Raw genomic sequence first — 26,679 nt, 5'->3', positions numbered from 1 at the left:
ATGTGGTATGATTGCCAATAAAAAAACTATTCACTCAGTGTCAGATCCAGTTGACGATCAATGCTTTTGAATGGGGACATATGGTTGGAACCCTCCCCTTTATCCTGGGTTGGAACCCCCCTTTTAAAAATGGCTGGATCCGCCCCTGCCACCAGAGACCAAATGACATATATTATAGCAAATTTTCAGAAATGACAAAGTGTATTTAATCTGTGTATGTGTAATACATTGTCATTTTCTCCTTTATAGTTAAAAATATAACTTACTGCCATAAGGTTGTTTAAGTATATGGACAGTGACTGTAACCTCCATCAAATGAAAAAAAGAATAGGAGCTGTATGCTCTCATAATCTAAAGTTTCTTGCAGTTAGCAATCATGAGATAAATGGTCTGATGTTAAAAAAAAAACTTCCTAACATATGCTTTTAATTCAGGAAACTTTACTCAAAATACAAAATTGTACATAAACCTTAATTCCAAATAATATCACATACTGTTTCATCCATAGCATCAGGGTCTTCCTCATCTTCTACGTCAGATATATGTTGGGTATTAGCTTCACCAGTTGGTGATTCAGACAGATTATTTTGCTTATAATCCTCCTTAACACCAGTCATGGAAGACAATGAGTTCATGGTACGACGACTAGTAAAAGAGTTCTGACGACTCAGATATATTGAGTTGCAGGCGCTCTGTGTGCTGCTGACTGAATTGTTACGAATTTTTAATGAGTTACGAGGTGATGGAAATGGCTGACGCTTTATAGAATTCTGTGGACTTAATGTTCGTTGGTTGTTTAATGGCAAATGGCCATTGCAATCTAGCCGACTGAAATAGAAATTAAAAATTACTTATATCTTTTAGCCAAAAAATAAATATTTGTGAGTTACATTACACCCAAACACAGGCAAGTGTTAACTAAATAATTTACAATTGATCAATTCAATCTGAATTTTACCTCAGGTTATTCAAACATTTCTTTGATTGTAAAATATTCGGTCATAATAACATCTACACTCTGAGATTTGCCCCTGAACATGAGACACCGTCATAGGATAGTTTATTGTATTACCTGTTTGGAATGGGTGTACATGGTGTGAATACATCATCGTCATAATAATCTACACTCTGAGATTTACCACACTCCTGTACCAGACATCTCCTCTCTCCATCCCGGCTTCTCCTGCCTCGCCAACTGTTTCTGCTTCCATAACTATATGATCTACATAAACCAGGTGACCTTAACATTGGGCGTGGTGATCCACGAGGTGAGGGTCTTGGTGAAGGACGGGGTGAAGCTCTTGGTGAAAGACGGGGTGATGATCTTAAGCTAGCATTGGACTGCAAGTAAAAAAATTGATAGATATGTGATAACCAATTGCTAGCATTAGATTATAATGGCAGTTAGTAATAAAACTGAGGTTAAATTAAAATTTCATGGAAAATTAAATGCAAAAGTTCTGCATGTCTTCATTTCAGTTCAAAAAATAAACTTACCCCTCACTAATAGCATCCTGTGATGCTGAAACTTTATTTTTATATTCAACCAATCATATACCCCTTAATTTTTTGTCTTTAGATTCTAAGATGTATCTACTAGCAAGACTTTCTCATTATCATAGGTGCAATACAAAATCATGTGGTTTGAAGTTGGTGAGTTCCATGTATATAAATCTTGAACCAACAATAATGAGGTTCATTTAGAATGTCCAACCACCCATTCTTGATATATAAGTACTGTGAATTCATTATTATTTGTTGGATACCAATTTTTGTGGCTTTCGTTTGTACAGGTGAACCGCAAATTTAAATGTTCTATGAAGTACAAATTTTCTATGCTTGTATGCAGACTTTCATAAAATCATGAAAAAACAATTTTCCCCTAAACCACGAAAATTGGTACCCATGAAAAACAAATGAATCCACACTCTTACAAAATGGATCAACATCTACATTTAACAGGCCGCTCTCCTTATCAAGTTTTTGTAAGTCCGACTCAGTAAATTCAAACTATGTGATTGCAAACAATGGTACAGTTGTGAAAAAAACTTACAGTAGATGATGAATGTACAGACAAAGTGTCCATCTGAACCTGCGGGTGAACACATAATGTCACTTTGTTGTAATCTTTGTTAGGATTTTCGTTGGGTGATCCCTGGGGTGTGGGCATGGGTGTGGCTGCTGTATGTGTGATGATAGGTGGGGCGATATCAGGGGCCTGACCAGTCCTGTTGGCATTGTCCTCCTTTATAACTGTCACTGGACACAAAGCTAACATTTTCTCTGCAAAAGTAACTGAATTATATTATATATTTATTAGCTAGATGTAGATTTTTGAGAAAGTGATGACATAATAAAAGTAAATGATGTAGCAGATTTGTTCCGCTTGAGATATGCTACAGTAAATTCAAAAAGTTAATGTGTGCGAATTACTGATTTCTGGTAAAAGTGTTACCGGTATATCTAATTGATGCTATCGTGAAAATTTGGTGAAGGATAATCACTACTGAATTCATGAATGCAAGTTTTTATTACTGATTTCGTTGCCTATTTTGCTTTAATGAAAACATTGCAATAATTTCTGAATTCGCAGTATTTGCATTACAGTATGGTGGATCACATAGTTTCTTGTTTATTAAACTTTAAAAATTATATTCAATTCAAACATCATTTTTACATGTTTTTTCTCTCTCTCTTTAAAACTTATTTAAGATAATGCTATTGAGAGAATTAGTTAGAGGTTTTCCTGTAATGCCATTGAAGGAATTAGAGGTTTTCCTGTAATGCCATTGAAGGAATTAGAGGTTTTCCCGTAATTTTTTAGCATTACAACAGAAAACATTTAACATAACAGACCGAAAATGATTGTTTTGCAAATATGAGTCAAAAGGAACAAATAATTGATGTTAGTTGTAAAATCCAGGAACTCATAATTGATGTATTGCATGTACACACTTTATGTGCCAAACATCTTACATTCACAATTTGTTTTCATGTGTTTTAATGTTTATTCACTGTTAATTTCAGTACATTTTTTTAGTACAAACCTTTTTCTTTATTATTAATTTTGATCTGGGCAATATCAACTGCCTTGATTTTAATAGTCTGATTTTTCTCCTCGTTGTTGTTGGTCTCGGCAAGGAATGCTTCTATTTCTTTCTGACGTTGTTCTTTCATTTTCTTCTTTTCTTCCTCCTAGAAGAGTAAGTAACCAAGACTACATTTTAATAAATAAACTAAATACAATATACATCTTGAATTATGAATACTATAGCAAGTTTTTATCTTTTATGATTTAAAAATTCAGACAACTGAATAGTAAAGTTGTAATACAGAAAATTTCTTCTTATTAAATTTTTATGTATCTGCTTCTTGCTTTTTATATTTTTTTTATTTTATTTTTTGAATTGCAACATAATATTCCATGTAGAACATAAAAACAAGTTACTGTGAATTTTCCTTGTTATAACAGGCAGTGTAATATCCCTTGAAAATAGCGTCATTAGTTGGGAAATATGATGTTATTTAAAAAAGTTTTGCCATAAACTGTTCAGTGACCGATAGTTGTTTACATCCCATCCGTTGGTCTCTGGTAAACAGCTGTCTCCTTGGTAATCATAACAGTCTCTGGTGAACAGCTGTCTCCTTGGTAATCATAACAGTCTCTGATGAACAGCTGTCTCCTTGGTAATCATAACACATCTAATTGTTATGATACAAAGGGTTATTGCACAAATAGCTGTGAATACTATACCTCATAGAATATGATGCAACTAATGCCATACTTGCCTCATGTGAAAATCCTTCCACCAGAATGGCTACTAAGAGGTTAAACAGAACATAGTTCCCAAAGGTCATCAAAGCGATGAAGTAAAGTGAAGCCCATGCTGATGTTGTTTCCATACCATTGTAAAGGACTGTATTCCAATCCTCTTGAGTTAGAACCTGGTTAGAAAAGAAAACTTAATTCAGATCACAAATTTCTGTATGACAATGAAGATAGACCATTTAAATACATTTCACCTTACATTGCTTTAAGATAAAAAATATTATACGCATATTTTGACAAATAACTCATTTTGAAACTGAAAATTTTTCAAGCTTTTCACTCCATTATACTATTATATAAATTAATATTCGCATAGGAATTAAAAAAAAGTGTAGTCTTTTTACTGTCCTTTCAATAAAATACTTTTTAAATAATAATTATGTGTCTACAAAAGAGTAAATATGAAATGTACAATTATTTTCAATTCTTAGATTTTGATAAATTCAATATGTAAAGATTGGTACAATATTCTGTGAAGAATAAGTTGATGACATTATGTGCAAATGTGGTAAATGGAAATATAAAGAAAACATAACAGAATAAGCTTATTCCAGTTTTTCTCTGGTACATGAACCTGGTTTTCAACACCTCAATAAAGGTGCCACCAGAAAAGCTAGCAAATTTTCATTATAAGCAAAAAAAAACTATCTAGTCCAGTGTGTGTCATTTTTCTGTACCAGAATAACTTCAAACTGAAACTATTACTGAAATTTTATGACAAATATTTATAATAACTAGGACTGTAATTAACTATAAGTTACTGTAAAAATACTGGTAGTCTTTCTCAACTTTTACCTTGACTGTCAATAACTGTGCTTTATGCACTGACACTGCAGTTTCTGACAGTTCCCAGAAGCAAACCTCATGTTACCAGTGCGTGAATCATGGTTTACTGACAGTCCAGGTTGAAATTGCAAAAGACTGATGTCTCTTAAAGTTGTGAACAGTTATTCTGAGACAGAAAATAACTGCCATTGGGACAGACAGTTATTTTTGGTGTTCATAATGCTTAGATTTGGCAATTTACAAAATCTATTAAGAAAGTTCATCATGAAACAATATAATTACTGGTGACTAAAAGATAAAATTTATATAAATATATAAAACAAATCACAAATATTACATTTACGACACTGACAACATTTCAAAGCACATGCAGGAATTGTATACAACATTTAGCAATCAAACATGCACAAATTCTGAATGTCAAACCTCAAAATACAAACTGTAATTTTAAGTAACTACTCTTTTTTTGTTGTTTTCTTTTAATCAGAATAATGTTTAATTGTTTCAATAATGAAAAGTCTCCTGTTTTATGCATATAAGACTTCTTTAAATTTTTTATTTGCTTCTTTTTTTTCTTCTTTGATGGTGCCCTCTGTTGCTTTCTATACATCTTTTAAATCAATTCTCTGTGACAATATTTTCCACTGACTTTTTTTTCTGCACTGAAGTTTGGGAACATCCAACAATTAAAACAAGGATGATAAGAGATGCAGGATCATGCAGCATACATTCACTTTTTCATCTATCTTTCTCGGCTTATTTGTCAATCGTATATTTGCATGAGCTCACTGATGTGGCTTTTCCAATACCGGTAACTTGAATACACAACAGTAAATTTGGCAATGTGAAGAAGACTTTTCCTCAATCTCACTTCTCTCAAAAAATACTTTCTTTTTTCATACGCATTCCAGGTAGCCAAGGAAGAGATAACCATTATCATCAAAGGGAGGTAATCTGTGCACATTGGAATATTTTTTTGTCATAAACCAGTGCCCAGGTAAACTTAATAAACTTTATAAAATAAATTATCAAATAACAAAATTTTTAATTTTCATACAGGGAAAAATAATCTTATAGATTTCTAAATTCTGAATTAAAAATTGTACAAGCAATTTTCATCAAGCAAAGCAATTCTTTTTTAAAATAAATTAAATTTAGAAAACTTTTTTAAAAAAAATATCAAAATTTTTTTTTTAGTCAAGTATCATCAAAAGATTTAAAAACTAAATATTTACAAAAGCTAAATATGCAACAAGTTGAAGAGTTCAAAAGCATCCAATAATAATAATACATTTCAGAGGACAACAAAAAGAATCTTAAAGTGTGTCAGGCAAGTCCATAACCAGTCAGTGCCGAGAAATAAAAGGAAATTATATATTAAGTGGAGAAAAAATATTAAAAATAAAGAAAAGTGAAACTGAATTATCAAAAGAATTTTTTACCTGGAACACTGTTACAAGTGACCACAGCAAGGAATTAAAATTGGCTCGGTCACAAATACAGGAATTTGTAGAATTATAATCGTCTATGTCTTCACAGAAGCATGGACTACTATCTTCCCGCCAACAAAATTTTCCACCAAATAAATTCATGCCCAGGACACTGTGCATTTTCAAAACAAAAATCTAAGAATAATTTTCACCATTTACTTGGTTCCAAACAGTTATTGATAAATTTTAATTGAGAAAATTCTGACTACCCGTATATGTCAAGTAAGCGTATCGCTAAAGACAGTGTCTACCCATCACCATCAAACGATTGTTTAGTGTCATGACAAACATTTTAAAATGCATATAACTAGTAGCTAGCTGCAAACAAAACTGTTAGCTGATGTATAATTCAAAACCCTTCTCCAAAATACTGCTGCATTTTCATATATAGCAAAATTTTCTCATCTTCAAACTCATTATGAATATTTTAAAAAATAATTTCTTTGAAGGGCTTAAAATATGTTAATAATGAGCTTTTATGTTTTTTCAAACTTAAACTTTAGCTGCAGACTAGATACTATTTGGCAGGTTGTTTTTCACACCAGAGCCAAACTTAAAATTTTTAAATTTTGACTGATTTTTCCAAGTTCATATATTTAATAATTTTCTAAATTCATTCCCTTTCAGACTTTTTAGAAGCAGCCCATCTCCTGCTTTCCCTAGCAGTATTATGGAGATTAGTTAAGTTTTTATATACCGGGTACTATTTATACATTATATTTGTCATTTTGTGCACTAAATTAGCATATTTTTCATTACACAACACAAACTCCAGGCACACCAGGATCAACAAAAACATGTTATTGGTTAGCAACTGTTGCTAGGAAACACAATATCAACTAACAATGGGTGCTTCCAACTTCAAGTACCTGAAAGACGGTAATTATCGCCCAAAGTAACGAGTCAAAATTCTTTCTATTGCAGTAGATACTTCCATCTTTACGAGGTTTACAGAATTTACAACCAAAAAGATTCATTCCCAGAATGCTAGAGATAAAAGGAAGTAAAAATATTAGTCAGGTATCTTATGAAATAGATGTACCTTAAATTACTATACAGTGAATTCATTATTATTCGTTGGGTAGCAACTTTTGTGGATTTCGTGGGTACAGGTGAACCACAAATTATAAAATGGTCAACGAATGGCAAATTTTCCATAAGATTGTATGCAGACTTTGGCAAAACCATGAAATCAAATATCCACGAAAATTTGTACCCAAAGAAATAAATGAATTCACAGTACTCGCATTTTAACACTGCTTGGTTTTGAATAATCAGATTATTTTGGTGTTATAAATGGTCATGACATAGTCGATTTGCTTGGTGTTAAGATCTGATTTGCTCAATGATCCAGAGATAAAAAGCTTATAGATTTTTTCTCCCATTATGAACTTTTATTTTAAGAAAAGGTCACAATATTACACCCACCTACCACCATTAAACAAATGTGTATGATATGACAGCAAACATAATATATTTCAAAGATTGTCTGACAATTTTTTTTCTGTACAAATAATACTGACCCTTCAAAATGAATGTAGCTGCCAAGAAATAATGCTTAGAACACAGAAAATGTGAATAAATAATGGTTATATATCTGACATCAATTCTGAAAGACCATTATTTCTGAACAAATGGCCTAGTTTCTGATTTTGGGTGGCATGATAACTAACAATCATACCGATAACAAGTTTCTTACATAGTATAATGACATTTCCTAACACACATTATTGACACAACTACAGTAGAAAAGCCGTGAAATTAAAGGGGTCTTATTTCATTATCAATTCTGAACAGTACTCAAATAAAATGTTTCATTCAGTGTGCTGAAATATATTTATATATATGCTCGATAAAAATATGATTTACTGTGTATATGCATGATTTACCGATAATAAAACATTGGCTTCCCGCTGGTATATGATTTTCATTATTTTTTTGCATCACCCTGATGAGATTTATGAAGATGATATAGATCTTACCTTGATAGATTTATATAATACATTTGATATATTTAGACAGCATCATTTTTATCTTAATAACCTTTTAACAAATACTACACACTCACTGAATTTCTTTTTAAAACTCTTCTTTCGTGATTGACATACAATTTTTTATTTCTGTTGAGATTTGATTTATCATTTTTTTCATTTTGTTGTTTAGAGAGAGAGAATGCAAAAGATAAAAAATGCATCTTAAGCAGTTTTTAGTAGTTCACTCAATAACAAATTCATCCTCACCCTAGATAAATAATACATGATCGTTGTTAACTGGACATAATGGTTCATTTATTTCATAAACCAAGAACACCATCATACTTTAAATTGGTTTTATTGGTCCTAAATAAACTCATCATTGATACCTGGATTAAAATTTTGTATGTCAGACACATGTTTCGGTTACAAAAGACTCATCAGTAACACTCCAATCAAAAAGGTTGAAAAGGCCAAATAAAGTATAAAATTGAAGATCATCGAGGACCCAAGGTTCCTCTTAAGTCAGGGGCCTTTAATTCATCGCTTATTGTTGGTTGCTGTCTGTCACATCTGCTTAACTTTTATTGTTTTGTCATAATTCAAGACGTTTATTTGTTTGAATTGTTTCACATTTTGTCATGTCAGGGCTTTAATATAGCTGACTATACAGTATGGGTTGTGCACATTGTTGAAGGCTGTACAATGACTTATAATTGCTTACGTCCATGTCAACTGAACTCTGTTGGATAGTTGTCTCATTTGCAATCATCCCACATCTCCTTATTTTTATATAATGACTGTAAATTAATAATCAATGGTGATCTAAGGTAACAAATGAAATAAATCAAATCAGTGGTCAATGACCAGAAATTTAATGACCGTTGCACCTATCTAAGACCAAAGATCAGGTTATTGATTGGTATCCAATGATTCAAAATACTAATGCAAATTTAATGCTGCTTTAACCTTCAGACTGTTAATTTAATTCTTTGATTTATCCGAAAAGTCATGGTCAAAGTAAATTTCAAATTGAGTAAACACATTGAGTTTTAATTGCATATCTCAAATCTTGGGCTGATAGACCACTGATCAATTATAAATTAATTATGAAAATATATCTCCGCAACATAAAATCTTAGGCCAATTTTATGAATTTGCTTGATATAAAAAGATATATCAGCCGACATATCTTTTAATGTTGTCATGACAAATCCAGGAAAACTCGAATTGGCCTTTCATAATGATTTTATTTAACTGTTTCTTGGGCAAAATCCAAAATATTTATACATGTGTATTAGCAAAACATATATTTTTTAAAATTAAAAATCAATCTAATCATGAACATTCACATTTTTTAAACAGAAAAAAATACTAATTAGACTAATTATAAATGGACTATTAAATATTTAATTACCTGAAGATAAACATAAACAAAAGAAGAAGAGCAAAAAATGTGGCTACATTATCCATGGTTCTGAGCATGACCACTAACTGTCGTCTTAGGGCTGGCAGGAAGCGAACTAATTTTAGAATTCTAAGCAGACGGAAAGTTCGTAGAACAGACAGCCCACTATCTCCATCTTGTTGCAATAATTCTACCATACTGTAAAAATAGAATTATTTAAAATATTCCTGTTTATAAACTTTTTATGATAATTAAATTATGAATGTTTTGATCAAAAGCATATTTACATAATTATGTGATAATTCACTGGTGCCATTCTATTTCCACAAAAATAATACCACTTAACAATGATAAAAAATATTATTTTCAAACATACAAATATTTTTAAATAAATTAAAATTAAGCAATTGTTTTCACTGTTTTTCATTATTTTCTTCTGTCAAATTAACTAAAATATTTTAAATATGCCAATTAAGACATTACACATGGAAAAAGCTTGAAAGATTGGCAGGAGATTGTCTATATGGAACTATTAACAGAATTGTTTTTTAAGAACTTTCTAGTATCAATGTGAATTAAAGAAAACTTGGGTAAACATCAATTTGTCAGTGACCTAAAAACACAAGTTCACAGTTACAGACATACATTAACTGATATAAGTAGACCTTGTGTTTTCGAAGTGAATCTAAGAATTCTACCATCATAGTTACAGGGTGATGTAATCTTGATGATGACCTACTGATCCAATTTGCCATCATGCTTCTAAGAAAATGAGCAAAAGAAGTTCAGTGGTTGCCATTTGTTGCCGTATATCATTTTTCTTTCTTTCTAAGTTTATTGACTTGTACATAAATTAGGCCGTTAGTTTTCTCATTTGAATTGTTTTACATTTGCAATTTCAGAGCCTTCTATAGCTTGCTATTAAGTATAAGTTTTGCTCATTGTTGAAGGTCATATAGTGACATATACTTGCTAATTTCTTCATCATTTGGTCACTGGTGGAGAGTTGTCTCATTGGCAATCATACCACATCTTCTTATTTTAAATATTTTGAGTAATTTCCACTGTTGTCACAAAGGGCCCAACATTCAGCATATGAAGCAAAATAATTGTGAAATTTATTAATTTTCTAATCATTATATTTTTTTATCCAAATTAGTAGTATCTAAATATACAGGCTTACCTTAATATCACAATAAATCCATCAAATACATTAAAACCATTTTTGATATAACCAAAAGGTCCGTATGCTATTAATTTCAAGACCATTTCAAGTGCAAACAAAGTACAAAACACGATATTACTGTATTCTAAGGCTTCTGTCAACTCAATAGGCTGAAATTATATCATATAATAATTATAATTAGGAATAAAATAATGAACAATGATTATACACAAACTTTACAACACAATAAAACCAAAACGTCATCTATAGGTCAACATATAGTTTTCAATGAAGAATCCTATGTCAAGCTCTAAATTCTCAAGAGTTGAGATAAATTGTGACCGAGTTCAAGACCCCTTCATTGGGATCTACCATTATAGCACCTAACACGAGATACAATGCCACATATGACAAGATTGAATAGCGTTATTTTCTTTAGAAGTTGCAGCTAAGACTGTAAAAATTTCTTGAAATTAAATAAATAAAATTTTTTAAAGGGTTCCATGGAACCCTGTGTCTCACCTGTGATTGCTGCTGTTAGTGTATAAGTGTAATGTTGACTGCAAAAAGTGAGTCCATTTATCAGTAATATACAGAATTTTAAAAGAAAAGTAAACTTTTCTTTAAATGCTCATAACAATCCATGAAAGTTAACAAATTTGTCATGTCAAACAAATTTAATCCCAGATTGTCTGTAAATGTTAACTGTAAAAATTCATCTACCAGAAAAATACTGATAAAACATTAACACACCCAACAAAAATAAAATACAACATAACAACTGTGACATCTACCTTCAAAACACACATGACTTAAAAAAAATAGTTTTAAAGAAATTTTGATAACTCCAGACTAAAATCAATTGAACAGATACAATCATTGATAGACTATCTATCCATATACTTATCAATTACACCATTTCTGTTCAAAGGGAAATAACTCAAAATAAAAATAAATCATATAATAAATATCACCTTTCGCTATTGAAAGGTCTACAACTCAACAACGAGAGAAGCTAAAATCGTGAAAATTGAACTTGACCTTCATTTAGTCACAGGAAACAACATATCTAAATTTGAAAAGATTTCATCAAAGTGCTTTCATGTTAATGAACAGACACTGTTTGGCAGCCGAACGCCTGCACGCCTGCCATACATCCCCAAATCAATAACCGATTTTTCCTTCGAAAATCCGCTTAAAAATGAAAAAAAGTATATATTTGCAAATGTTTGCATAAAGAAACTAAAGTTTCAACTCCCTTAGGCAAAGTTGACCGTAGATGGATTTGCCTATTATTTGGTCATATAGCTCTTCAACTGTTTTGGTTCTTATACATCCTTGGCTTATAAGATCAAGTTAAATCCAGAAAAGCGCTTCAGACGCATTAAATTTATAACGTGTTGTTTTCATTTTTTTGCATTAGTGCACATATTATCGCTTATGCATAAAAAAAGCTTCTGTCAAAGTTTTATAAATTCTTTGAAGGTTTGACAAAGAAATTGATTGGTAAGGTTTTTTATAAGAGTTTTTGGTTTTGTTTATAATTTCCATATATATGTACCAGTTAATTGACATGTATTAGAGTTACTGAATTCTGTGTTAATGTTGAAATGTCACCTTTATTCTGACCAAGTGAGTGTGTTTCTTAATAGAACCTACTGTATCCATAATAACCATAACAAACAATGACCGATACAAACCTGGTGGTGATGCTCTATTCCCATACTGGCTGTGTTGATTACTATAGCTCCTAATATCCCCCAGCGGAATAACTTGTGTTCTACAAATTTCTCCATTTTGTCTGAGACACAGTCTTAAAGAAATGAAATGAAATTTATTTTAAATCATTTAAATTAAATTATGGGTGAGACATAATTTCCAACAATTGGAATATATAGGGTATATACTGCTGAGAGGAACAAGGCAATATTTTTTAGGGACGATTTTATGCAAAAAAGTAATATTTTTTCCAATCAATACATCAAAGGTTACGCCCACCCCTGAATCCATCACTGGCAGCTGATACAATATTATCCCTAGAGACAAATTTACTCAGATCAATACACAGTAATGTCACAGCCATCACCAAAGGTAAAATGTAAATAACCTTTTCCGCCATTACTGATGTGATTAAAGGTATCTATTAGACACTTCTGAAATAACTAAATAATGAAGGAACCAATCTCAAAGAAGCTGCTTCACATATTAAATCAAACTAAAGCAGAGTTGACGTACACATAAGTAACTCTCATAGTACTGTGGATTCATTATAATTCGTGGGATACCAATTTTCGTTGATTCATGGGTACAGGTGAATTATGGATTTAAATGTTTTACAAAATACACATTTTCTATTGGCTTGTATGCAGACTTTTGCAAAACCATGAAATCAAATATCCATGAAACTACAATTTTTCTTTATTTCACGAAAAGTTGGTACCTACGAAAAATAAATGAATCCACAGTAGAAGTATTGGTACGCACAAACTATCATACCAATCTGTATACTGTGATTCATTATTATTCGTTGGATACCAATTTTCGTGCATTTGTGGTCAGAGTGGAACCATGAATTTAAATGTTCAACAAATTACTAATTTTCTGAAGGAGTGTATGCAGATCTTTGCAAAACCACGAAATTAAATATCCACAAAAATGCAAGTTTTCTTCAATCCACGAAAATTGATACCTTCGAAAGTAAATGAATCCACAGTATTCATATATTCATACATTCATACTCGATGACTCTTCAAGCATTTTTTTATAAGTAATAATTATTCCAGATATTACAAAGCATGTTTCATTAAACTCTGCATAAACACACATTCTGTGTTGAAGGTTTGTTTATTCTTCTAAGTATTTGATAAATGCATGAAATATCTTCTTTAAAGTGAGGTCAATACTTGTAGTAATATTGCAGCAAACATCTCCTTAAGATGGGCAGTAATTTCTCTGAAAATCTGTTATGTTTCGCCCATAAAATAAATAATCTTAAAGTGATAATTGTATAAACTGTGCTTGATGTAACAAAGCTGTAATAAGTGATGTTTTTATTCAATTTTGTATGATATAAAGGTGTTTTTCATACTTTGAATTTTAAATCCATTATCAATAATATATGAGGGTCTGGGTGAGGTTTACAGAATAGAGAATAGTGGGTAAAAAGTGCAGAATAAAGGGCAAAAAATATAAAGAATGGAGAAAAATAGACAAAAAAAAAAATAAAAGAATAGAAAAAATAGGCAAAAAAAAAGAAAAAGAAAAGAGAAAAATAGGCAAACAAATAAAGAATAGAGATTAAATGGAAAAAAAAAATAAAGAATAGACAAAAATAGTCCAAAAAAATAAAGAATAAAGAAATAAAGGACCCCATTATCACACCCTCATATATGCATACAAGTACTGTTATGAAACATTTCAATATCAACTATTATTAATTAGATAAGGTTTGATATGAATTTCATCAAATAACTGATGAAGTCATTGACATTAAACCAACTTTTAAGCCTTAATGAACTAACACATTTATGACGAGTTCTAATGTTCGTGTTGTTTTAGCTGACTTCCTCTCTCTCTTCAACATGCATGCAAGTTTCTTGATTATTAATGAATTTGATGACTAACGTACAGCTGGTAAATTTTGCTACTGTTCTCTTTTTTCTCTCTTTTTCTTTGTTTTTTTTTTCCTTATCTTTTTATCATGTTTGCAAAGCAGTTCAGCATACCTGTATCATCCAAAATTCAAAGCAACAGTCATAATTCCACCTTCAGAATAATTTAGAATAATTATCTTCAGTGTTTTACAACAGATTTATTTCAGTTTGAATTTGGTGAAATTTACCCCATAAACAGCAAAATAATCTCTTCTAAAACAGATGAATATAAGAATATTAAAACACTTTTCATGTTTATACCAATTTTCTTGGTGAAATGGCCAATTCTGTTTGACTTTTACAAAGAAGTGTAAAAGTTAGGTGTTGAAACCAAAATTGCTGAAACCAGTTGTCTTATCTCAGCAATGTAGTATTGCTTAAAAAAGCATGATAAAAATCACCTTTAAATGACCAATTGCAAGATTGCAAGAACATTTGGTTAACACATATAGGGCTTTAGTTATAAATAATTCTACAGAATTATAATGTAGTTCTTAGTTGTATAAATGATTGTAATAGAAATGGGAGATAACTCTAGCAAAATAGTGAAAGAAAGATAACCTTATATTTATTTTTCTTACTTTTATGATGCTTGCCCTTTTTATCTTTGATTTCAATCTCAGAATCTTTCTCCTTATGGTTCTCATTATCAGAGACATCATGAGAAACATGATTACATGTATGATTACATTGTTTATCGTAATCATTCACTAGGTAACAGATCTGTTTGTCTCCAATTACGTCTAGGAGATCTTCTGGAATACCTTTAAATAGACGATAATGTATTAGCATTAAAAGTTGACATTTGAAAATACTATTTTATTTTCGTAATTGCAAATAGAATTTATCGGAAAATAAAGTTCAATTATTCTAAATACTCGAGACATCATTCAAATAATTACAAATAAATAGCAGGGATTATTGTGTTCATTGCTTTTCCAAGTGCATAAAGTTTATATACGGAAACAGATTCACTATTTACTTAATAAATAGACCTTGAAATTTAATCAAAGTCAAAATTTTGCAAGAGGACACTGCAACAAAAATAAATAGCACAATAAGTACATTAAAGTAATAATATTGAGTTACATTACCATATACATTTATATCTAGTGAAACCGAAAATTTAATACCAGCATAATACTAAAAAAAACACTTTAAGCATATATAAATCTTCATCAAGATTTCAACAGACTATTATTATATTGTAAATTTTACATAATATCATTTTGATACAATGAGATTAAGTTCAATTACATAATCAATTCAACCATGAACTTCTTATATTGACAGGACCTACAACAACTTATTAGAACTTATTTTTAACCTGGGGACTTGCCCAGGGAACCCTGTAGAAAAGATATGGAAACTTGTGTTATTAGTACATTATCATTATTTACCATTTGTGACAAACTGCGATGAAGCTGCCATGAACTGACTAAACATATTTCTTATCAATCATATGGTTTTTTAATCGAGACAGGTTAAAGCAAAGACCTGTCAGAAAAAAACATTTGAATGTGCATTTCAATGGGGTCGGTGAACCTTTAGTCAGAAATAACGTACTAAAACAAATCTTCTAATGAACAAAAAATTAAAATCAAACCACAATTACGAACACATGGAATTAAGATGTGCCAATGCTCACAACAACTGCACACCAAATATCATTGACATACCACTAGAAGTTCCCATAAACTGACTAAATTCCAAACTATTACATTGTTGACGCCTTAATCTTGCTTTTTCAACTTCATCGATTTTAGCATCACAAAAATTCAACAAGAAGTGGAAAGTTTAAGTCAGATAGGAATTAGAGATATCTGTTTAAGACAATATGTAGGCACAAATTTGACATTCTTTTTGTGTGACATTATCAAACAAGATCAACTTTTTATGCCATCAAAATGGCTAAATTCAATGAACAAGAAATTTCAAATTGAACCAAAGATGAATGGAGAAAGGGAGAACAACAGGCTATTAATCAATTAATAATTAATGATTAAGGAAAGGAATAAGTCAGAAAAGAATTAGAGAAATGTATTTTCAAAACAGAAAACGCTCCATACAGATTGTCGCTATGTACCGATTCTGGTTTCATCAAAACTGTCCCTTGACTTTGCAAACAATTAATTAAGTCATCACAGTTAAATTTGACAGAGAATGTAACGCCAATTTACTCAATGCAGTTGCATCCGTAAAATGATTGATATTTACATTGCATGGTCTAAGACATTTCAAGCATCAATCAAACCAAAATGCAACTGACATCATATCCCTGATTCAATATTAACGGAGTTATGAGCTACTAATTTTGCAAGCCATTTTTTAGCATTATGTCAAATTTTCTCAATATTTGTTTCTCATCTTTTATTGTCAAGGAATTTGTCAAGTTCTTGTTAAAATCATCTCAATGGATGCAGATCAAATGTCAAGAAAGATGGATGGATTAACATGCAGGGATAAGATTACATAAATCATTCTCCTGATACAGATTTATACTAAAACATTCAAGAGATCTTGATGATATGAGAAAAAAATCATCAAAATATAAATGTCCATTAATTACAAGACCTGAAAGTACCAAGATTGGTACAATATAATACATCTTGAATGGAATTATTTCTAAATATGGATTTTTGCTCCATTCTTCATGTCAGTCTGACTTAAAAAGTCTGGCCTCAAGAGTCTATTATGTTTCATTAGATAACTATCATAATTAAATCTTGCGCTTCAGACAGAAAAGTTTTTTGCCATCAATGACATTCAGTATCCTGGGGAACCAATGGGATATCTCCTTATAAGTATTGCTTTAATAGATAATAAATTTAGGAGTTCTTTCACTATTTTTCAGTATACGATTGTCTCTAATATGTGATTGATTGTTGGTTTTTAATACCACTTTCAGCACTCTTGGCTATATCGAGTCTCTTTGGGTTGCCGTCCTGTTGAAAAATACCCAACATTTTTTATTCATATGTACTGCAGATGTGTCCATTGACCAAATACCATTCATGTGCACCATAATGAAAACTTAGCCTAAGTCAACTAGATTGGTTCATACAATACACTGAGTCTTATAATACAATACACTAAGTCTTATAATACAATACACCGAGTCTTATAATTCAAAACACTGAGTCTTATAATACAAAATACTGAGTCTTATAATACAATATATTGAGTCTTATAACAAAAAAACCTTTTTGCTTCTCAGTGTTTTATACATCTCACTGACCCAAATTTCTAAATCTAATTTCTGAAAAATCAGTCTTAATTTGTCAGATCAACTATCTTTTAAGAGCCTCTCCTGTATTTATCTTATTTTAAATTGAATGAGTTTAAACAAAATGCTGAGTCTAGATGAATATGATTACAATTGATGTAACTAGTTTCAGATTGATTTATTTGCCACCAAAATAACTTTCTGTATCTAAAATCAGAAGATATTATTATTCATATTTAACTGAGAAATGACCGGGAGAAAAATGAATTATTCAAATCAGGATTATTGCCGAGGAACACTGTTTAAGTAGTTGTTAAATTGGGTCAAAGTAATATAACAGCCTTTTTCTGAAAACTTTTGCTGAATTAATATCAAATCACAACGTTAAGAGTAGCACTACAATTAGAATGTGTTAAAAAGGGCATTATTTGCAAAGTCCTGAACATGCATGAAATATTTGCCAATAGACAATAAGCAACCAACAATCAATCAATCAATATTTGCAAAGATCATTCTGCTGTGGCAACCTTTATTTTTTACTTTTAAACAATGAAATATTTTTTTCAATTTCACACACCATTTTTGCTACAAACGTCAAAGACCCCAGTTAATATGGATATTAACCCAAAACTTAATTAAAAGACTCCCAGGACATTGTATCACTCACCTAGTTACTTTGCATAACTTGGATTCGATTAGCAAAATGTTTCAATCTAATAATCATGGAGGTTTCAATAGTTATAAAAGAGAATACATTCAAGAGGGTTGAAGTCATCAACAAAATTTCTCGAAAGGATCATCAGCATATTATTTTTATAAAGTGTGGCAGCTATACAATATTAACAGTATTTTAAAGATTTTCTATTAACTATTTATGAGCACTTTGGATATAAAAAAGAAAAAAACAAAATAAACAACTGACAAAAACAAACTTGGGCTTAAAGATATTTTTAAAACTTATGATGGACAACAGTTAAAAAAGTGATGGGAAAATTTCACCTGGGCCCTTTAGATCAGGTGAGCTAGGGCCCTTTAGACCAGGTGAGCTACAGTGTAGGTCAAAACAGTTTTCATCTGAATCAAAATAAAACTTCACAAAGAATATTAGTTCTGCAACTTTTACTAGGTCTAGGCCATTTAAAGATTGTAAGATCTGTAGCTTAGCAAAATTCTATAATATAATTTATAAAGGAAAGTAATTAAAGCATCAACAGTGTCAATAAGATGAGTACTTTAATAGTTCGTTGATTAAGTCATCAATACACATTTTTCAGTTAGAAACAAGGACTTCATTATTACAAGCCAAAAATCTTAATAGTATTTTGTGCAAACTTCATTAATTCTGGAGATTAAAAGGCACCAAATTGATGGATATGATTAGTCTGTGTCAGTTTATATAAATCTTAGCCAATATTATTATCTTCAGAAGACAAACACTCATGTGACCATGAACTTCCCCAATCAAAAGCCAATCAGAAAGGACCTTCTGCTCACAAAGCAGATTTGAAGTTTTTTGTTCCTATTATCATTTGATTATTATATGCAGACAAGTTTTACATTTCTAATCTCTAAATTAAGACTTTAAAAATAAAATGTCAGTTTTTATATTTCTTTGATGATCCTTGAAAAAAGTAAATGTTTAAATTGATTGATTACTAATTTTCTGATGTAGTCTATTATGATCAAATATAATCATTCAATTATATCAGACAATTGGCTTCCAAGAACATTTACTTATTGTGGTTTTTCGCATCATAATTTGATAAACGGGTGTATAAAGAAAATCAATAAACATTATATGTTAGCAAATAAAGATTCAATCAATGACACAAAACAGATTTATCTTCAAATAAAATAAATTGTCCGGAGTAGATCTTCAAAAGCACACTTCACTCATATGATACTCAATAACATTCCCACTTGCCCTTACTGACAAAATTATGGAGAAAAAACATTTCACAGTTGTAGAAATTATTCAATAACAATTACAAGTTGGAAAAATGTGTGAAGTTTGATAATTAATCAGATCCAATTGTCAAATCAAATTCAATAAAACAGTACCAAACTGTTAATAAAAAAATACCAAACTGTTAATAAAACAATACCAATCTGTTAATAATATCCATGACATTATATACAAGTGAATCTTTTTTGCAGGATTTTCGATCAAATTAAAAGAAAATTATCACAATTGTCAAACAGCAATTCAAAATGAAAGGAGGGGCATTACCATCCTTTTTTTTTGGCCCAAAATATGGACATTCTTAAAGTACTTAGGAGATAACTGTATTGTATTTTAAGCTTGGCCTTCGTAAAACGTAGATTTTACTGTCGCAAATTGAGTTTACCTAGCGGAGCTAGGTAAATAAATATATGTGACAGTAAAATCAAGTTTTATGAAGGCCAAGCTTAAAATACAATACAGTTATCTCCATTCTAATGCAGCATATTTAAATAAATACCATTTAATAAATATTTTGGCTTAAAATGAAAGAAATGAAAAAGTCCGCGAAATTGTTGCATTGTCTTTAGCATCTAAACAATGTGACGTCATATGAATACTCACGATGTCAAACATAAACACTAGACGTATTAAAACCTTTCGTACGATTCAGAATGGTTTCAACGGTGACAAAAAGAAGATTTTGAGGCTCAAAATGTGACTTTCATTTTTATTTTGTGTGAAATTACATACCAAACAAAACTCGGTTTTCAAAATGGTGGCTTTCTTAGTTACGGCCTGGTAGAACGTGGAATTTACCCCTTCAAAATATTTATCAACGTCCAATGAAAATTATCGTTACAAACGAATTGCACTACAATTCATATTTGCTCATAATATAGTAAAATGCGGAAATCAAGATATATAGATGAATGAGATTTACAATGTTATGACAATTCAATCAGATCATAATATTCACGTATTTCCTGAAAATGAAGAAAAAAGATGATATTATGCAATTTTCAATCCAATTTCCTTTGCGGAAATATCATAGTCAGCTTTGAAGTTAGATAAAAAGTCTCTTAAAATCCACATGACATCTGCCATTCAAGGCATACTGATTATGAATAAAAGAGGATTTGTGAATAAAAGGTCAACAAAACAATAACCAACAAGTTTGATTAGATCATGACCAGTAGTATTAGAGGAAAAGATTTTTGTAAAAGTTAATGGACAAAGATTGACGATTGTGATGAGAAAAGCTCACTTCGCCCTTTAAGCCAGGCATTAAAAGGATGTTTATGTGCGTAAAATATCTTTTTGGGCAAGGCTTTGGCTCATTACTAAAATGTAAAACGGCCCTATTAGTTCAAATATGTCAATTTCAACATGATAATGATGTCATAGTGATATCACAACTACATTTTCGAACAGAAGTGTCAAGATTTTATTACCTATTCATTTTTACTATTTTTGCAAATTCAAGTGCCAAATAAGGGCTCATATCATACCCTCTCCTTTTAATTGCCAATCTGCCTAAGAAACTCTTGACAAACAAAAACCCACTCAAGTCACAATGAATAATGGTGCACGAATATAACATTTGTTTCCTTTTCCTGTTCTATTATTTTAAGATTAATTTGGTTGAAACGCACTAGAAATTATTAAAGGGGAGCTAACTCCTTTATGTGCTATCATTTTAACCAAAAGTTTTCTCAAGATTTCTCAATTACCAGACACACAGAAACGAAAGACCTACCATTTCTAACTCAGGACGAGGGTAACAAAATCGGATGGTTAGGTCGGCAAGTTTTGTTTGGCAAAGATTTGAAATTCTTCTAAATTGCCTAATTCTTAAAAAGACTGGCATTTAAACAGATAAAATTTATATTTCTTTACCAAGCTACCCTTACATTAAAGTACAATCTCTTTATTTGTAGAAAGGGAAGCTGTGATATGTTTTGGCATCAACACTTCTTTGTAACAAAATGCCTGTACTTTTTTCTAATGGTTTAAACCTATTTCCTATAAGATATAACACAAAAGCTTTACGTTAAGCTATAAATTAACAACAATGGTTATTTATCTACATAACAACATGTAATGCATTTGCATTTTACATAAATATATATCTATCACATCAATGCATAATATAAGTACATAGTTAAATAATTTAAGTCAAATATCATCAGCAGGAAAACTTCTTGTGAAAGCTTTTATCAGTCAATTCTTTCCAGTTTTTAATCATTTTACTTTAGACTTTAGAAAGTGCTTAAAAGCATCTACTTAAATATTAGATATAAAAAAAGCCATCACGAGAACCTGCCTATGATATTTTCCTTTGCCATCTATCAATTCTTAGGCCACCACAATCTTTTTACAGATTGTATTTCCTTTAACTTAAAAAAGACTTTTGCATTGTACTACATATATATTACTGAAAAAAGCAAGCTTTTAATAAAATGTATCAATTTAGGTACACTTATAAATTGGAATTTATCTGTATATCAAATTGCAGTGTCCTAAGCAAGGATAACTGTGTTACACATTATAAGCATGATTACACTGATTATACTGATTGTACTGATTATATTGATTACAATAATTAAACTTTCCCTTATTAGTGTGATTATACTGATTATACTGATTATATTGATTACAATAATTAAACTTTCCCTTATTAGTGTGATTATACTGATTAAACTTACCCTTATAAGTGTGATTATTATGATTCTTGGTGTTACTTGGACTATGAGACTGGTGCATTGGTGTAGTCCTAGGGGTACGTATAACTAGTAACTCAGGCACACATGGTAATTTCTTACTACATTCACTATTTAGCGAGGGAGTTCTACTAATGCTGCCATGCGGCGGTGCTAAATGATTTGGCGATGATATACGAGGTTTGAGCAATGGAGGTGATAGCGTGTCAGTGGCAGTAAAAGCTAGCGTGTTAATAGATTCAGACGAGGGATTCATGCTGTTAAAGCCTGGCACTGTTAGAAAGTTAGTACAACGCGGTGATGATATAGAGTCAAGGTCACTCATCTCAGGTGATGCGCGGGGAGCTATAGGACTACTGTTGCGACGACTTATATGTGGGTCTGTCTGATTGTTAACAAACTGATAAAAATAGTTAAATCTGTGTGAACAACTATTACAAGCATGACTCTGTGCAGTATCACTACCTTTGCTTTGTTTTCGTTTCCCTAATGCTAACTGAGGTTTTATTTTATGTCGTGGATGAGTCTTTCCTCTTGCATCGTAATACATTTTTAAGATTTTCCGTTTCGCTCTTCGCCCTAAATGTGCAACATATTTTAATATTTCTGCATAACAACCACCAGGTTCCGAATTACTGGCCAAAGTACTTGAGGACTGAAAACGTTTTCGCTCCTGCATCATTCGTTCAGTTTCTCGTTTCTTAGTCTCTGAGAATTGGGTCGCTATCACAACTAGGCATAAATTAATCATAAAAAAAGAACCAATCTGAAATGAAAGAAAAGAGATTTTACAACATTTCAATCTTAAAACATATGTTAACAGTCAATAAAGTAGATACAGACTTTTATCGATTGGAATTAAAATGGCTTTAATGAAGCCTATAATTTATATAACTCAACAGGAAAACTGAATGTTTAATTGTGTATAGATCACACTCTTTTTCAATCAGACTTCTAACTATTTTTTTCAAAATTAATTCTGCTATTATTGAATTTTTAATATTTACATGTTTTCATTGTAACTCTTTTGTTTGATGGTTGTTTTGACTATTTTAAACTCTAACAGTACAAGTCGATTCAAGAGTTTCACCTCATTACCCAAACGTAATAGATTCACTTGTTCTTTACAAAAACTTGCTTTTTTCTGATTTTATTAATAAATTAATACTTGAGTTCAGGTTTCTGCATCTAGTTGATGATGCAAATTCTTGGTAACTGACATTTGTTTTTAAAACACTTCAAAAAGACAGAACAGAGTCAAAAAACCAATTTGATTTATGATATGATATTATTGAATGTCATTAATCATTTGTGTCTTTCTATTTGATCTTTTAGGAGATTTTTGTTAGTCTTTGAAAAAAATGTCACAATTTCCAATCCCCATCACTTATTTGTTTTTACAATGGTTGTTTGTCAATGACTTGTACATTTGCTTCAAAGCACAAAACACACTTGACATGCAATCTGATATTTATTTACTTATTTTTCTGTCTTTTTATTAATAGGCTCAAACTCCTTAAATGGTGACTAATGTTTTGCAACAGTTCCATTCAATTTGAACTTAACTAAGAACTATAAATTGTTTAATTATTTAAATATCTATAGAAAGCATGTTTAGCAGGTGAAATAGCTATAGCTTCAAGTGATTTTACCTATTAATTCAATTAACTAAGTCAAACCTGAACAATTTTGGTTTCACCATCAGATCTGATAATTTATAAAACAGCTTTTTCATACAATTAAAGTATAATTGATCATTTCTTTCTATGTTTTTGTTTGTAAAACTTGTAGTAATTATATTTCAACACAAATATGACAATACTGAGAAAAACTTATTTGTTTTGAAATGTATACCTTGAGCTAGGGGAAGGGTTAAGGACATGTTTAAACTCGCCACATTCTCTATGTGCCTGTCCCAAGTCAGGAGCCTGTAATTCTGTGGTCGTCGTTGGTTCATGTTGCCATATTTGTTTTATGTAATAATTTTTTTTTTTAAATTTATACCGGTATTGGAAAAATTAGGCCGTTATTTTTCTCGTTTTAATTGTTTCACATTTTTCATGTTAGGGCCTTTTACAGCTAACTATATGGTATGGGTTTTTCTCATTGTTGAAGGACATAAAGTGTACAGTAACCTGTAATTGCTTTTATCCACATCATTTGGTTTCTGGTGGAGTATAAGTTGTCTCATATGCAATCATACCACTTCTCCTTATTTTTATTCTGGTAAATCTAATCTGAAACAATCATGTGACCTCACTTCTTTTTTTTTAAATATTGTTTTGATAAACAAAGCTATACCCATACCATTTTCAAGAATTGTTTTTACCACAAAACCCCAACAAGTTTCTGTGAATGGCATAATGCAATATTCTCCTCATCAATTTTAACAAGACCAGAGAGAACTGGAATAATTTCATAAACATTGGAAAGATAAATGAAATAAAGAAAGTTATACTCCCCAAGTGTTAAGTACTTAAAATGATATTCCATTCATTTAAATGTCATTCCTACCATTCAATACATACACCTCCACAAAATAGGTTTGGAAATAATACGATTTATAGAAAATGTAGTCATAATAACGCTATTTTGGAGGAAAAGCATTAGAGGCTTGGGAATTAAGACGTGTAATGACTGACTGTATCTAATTACCTATACTTTTGGTACTTTACAGAATAAAGTTAAACCATACATTTTTTGTTCTAGAAAAATTGGAATTCTTAAGTTAAATATAATCAGGAAAGTGTTAAAACAGAAAAGTACAATGGGTCTATTTTTTACTGTTCCAAATCAAATTTATGTAAAACCTGAAATTTGGCATATATTTATAAATTATAATAAAACTTGACACTGCAAGGTCTACTAATATTCTATTACACCTTAAATTGAACTTTCTATGGCTGTTTTTTGAAAATTTCTACTATGGATCATTTTAGCAAGATACATCTTTGAAACAATGCAATTTCCTGATGAATTTGAAAAAAAAACTCTATAATAATGATCCTCTTTTATTAAGGATAAAAAAAAAAAAGAAAGGTCGAAAATACAGGAAAAGTTGTTTTTAATATTATACTCTAAATAGCATATTAATTTTTTAAAAGTGATTATAAAATACTTACCACAATTAAAGCTACAAAATAAGACCAGTCCCAAAAAGAATGAGCATCCTGTACATAATACATAATATTCACCCAACTTTCTAAACTAATTACCTGAAAAATAAAACAAAATCTTCAGCAAAATGGAAATAATGTCATTGTTTTATAAATATTTACAACATAACCTATTCTTGTGTTGACCTATTTTTTCAGCAACTTGTCAGTTGAATTCAAATTTTATCAAGAGCTATTCCAAACAAAGGAATTCCAATATTGCCCTCAAGTAAAAAATATTGACTTCAGCAAATTCTTCATAGATTTACCAGAATTCCCTATTGAACAATTTTGGTTGTACACCTAAAAATCTTTTCAATAGTTCCGCATAAATCAAAATAAAACTGACTACTAGTGAAAACACTGTAAACATATGAATAGCTTCTGTGTAAAGACTGCAGTTTTCACATAGTGAGCAACCCTGATTCTCATTTACACCTTCCCTGTCATTATATATTACGGAGTTACTGAGTATGATACCAGTGATTTTATATAAACTAATGTAAAAACAAAACAATCTTTTCACTAGTCATACAGCCGATTGCATTGAATGTGTAGGCAAAGGTAATATCTATGGTTAGCTTGCTTGCTAGCTGAACCGTGAAGTCATTATTAGGTTAGGTAAACTACCCTCCTTTTGAAGTAGCCTAGTCCTACAGATAGATAGATCGGTTATCTGTCGGACTAGTCTACTCTTAAAGGAGGGTAGTTTACCTAACCTAATAATGACTTCACGGTTCAGCTAGCAAGCAAGCTAACCAAAGATATTACCGTTGCCTACACACTCAATGAAATCGGCTGTAACACCTTGTAAGGGTTTGTCTTAGTGTTTTAACACTTGAGAATCTAATGCTTTTGGTAGATCTTTGGTAGTCTTAAATGTTAATTCTGTTCAAACTTTTATCATGTTTATATATTATTTATAGCGTGACATCTGGTAGAAACTCTATTGTTCAAAGCAGTTTATTGACTTCTTGATGTCTTTTCCAGTTTTATTGTTGATGGCTTGCTGTTTCATTGTTATATAACCCATCTCTCATTTCATTCATAATTATGTATAGCATACATAAAATTTCAACTGTAAGTGTAATGTTGTTTGCTCTTTTTCTTTCATGATTTAACTGTGTGAAAATTAGATGGAATTTCTTGTACAGCGTGATGTGCTAATCCTTCCATTGCCCCTATTTCCTGACGATAACACTAGCTATTTGGTGAATTGCCCAAACCTATAACTTCTAGTATTCATTTTATTGTTTGCTTGAAAGTTTTAATTTGTTCAGTTCTGTTTCCTTTAGCTGAGACTTGTCTTCTGGATATATGACCTTCAAG

General features: G+C 30.7%; 1 protein-coding gene across 1 annotated transcript in view; it reads right to left on the bottom strand.

Annotated features, from left to right (window-relative positions):
- Positions 1–26,679, bottom strand: part of LOC127710203 (voltage-dependent T-type calcium channel subunit alpha-1H-like) — a 99,128-nt gene that overhangs the window by 30,308 nt on the left and 42,141 nt on the right. Inside the window, exons 5-16 of the mRNA XM_052215961.1 lie at positions 25,318–25,410; positions 22,181–22,961; positions 14,886–15,068; positions 12,352–12,464; positions 10,670–10,821; positions 9,496–9,684; positions 6,058–6,217; positions 3,790–3,945; positions 3,048–3,195; positions 2,054–2,283; positions 1,073–1,341; positions 495–828 (exon numbers count right to left, since the gene is read on the bottom strand). Coding sequence (XP_052071921.1) covers positions 495–828; positions 1,073–1,341; positions 2,054–2,283; positions 3,048–3,195; positions 3,790–3,945; positions 6,058–6,217; positions 9,496–9,684; positions 10,670–10,821; positions 12,352–12,464; positions 14,886–15,068; positions 22,181–22,961; positions 25,318–25,410 — 2,808 coding nt within the window. The remainder of the gene's footprint in view (positions 1–494; positions 829–1,072; positions 1,342–2,053; positions 2,284–3,047; positions 3,196–3,789; positions 3,946–6,057; positions 6,218–9,495; positions 9,685–10,669; positions 10,822–12,351; positions 12,465–14,885; positions 15,069–22,180; positions 22,962–25,317; positions 25,411–26,679) is intronic.

The sequence above is a fragment of the Mytilus californianus genome, unplaced genomic scaffold, assembly GCF_021869535.1.
Source record: "Mytilus californianus isolate M0D057914Y unplaced genomic scaffold, xbMytCali1.0.p SCAF_7, whole genome shotgun sequence".
NCBI classification, from domain to species: domain Eukaryota; kingdom Metazoa; phylum Mollusca; class Bivalvia; order Mytilida; family Mytilidae; genus Mytilus; species Mytilus californianus.
The sequence above is the reverse complement of the archived record's forward strand: the minus strand, read 5'-3'. Positions and strand labels throughout refer to the sequence as shown.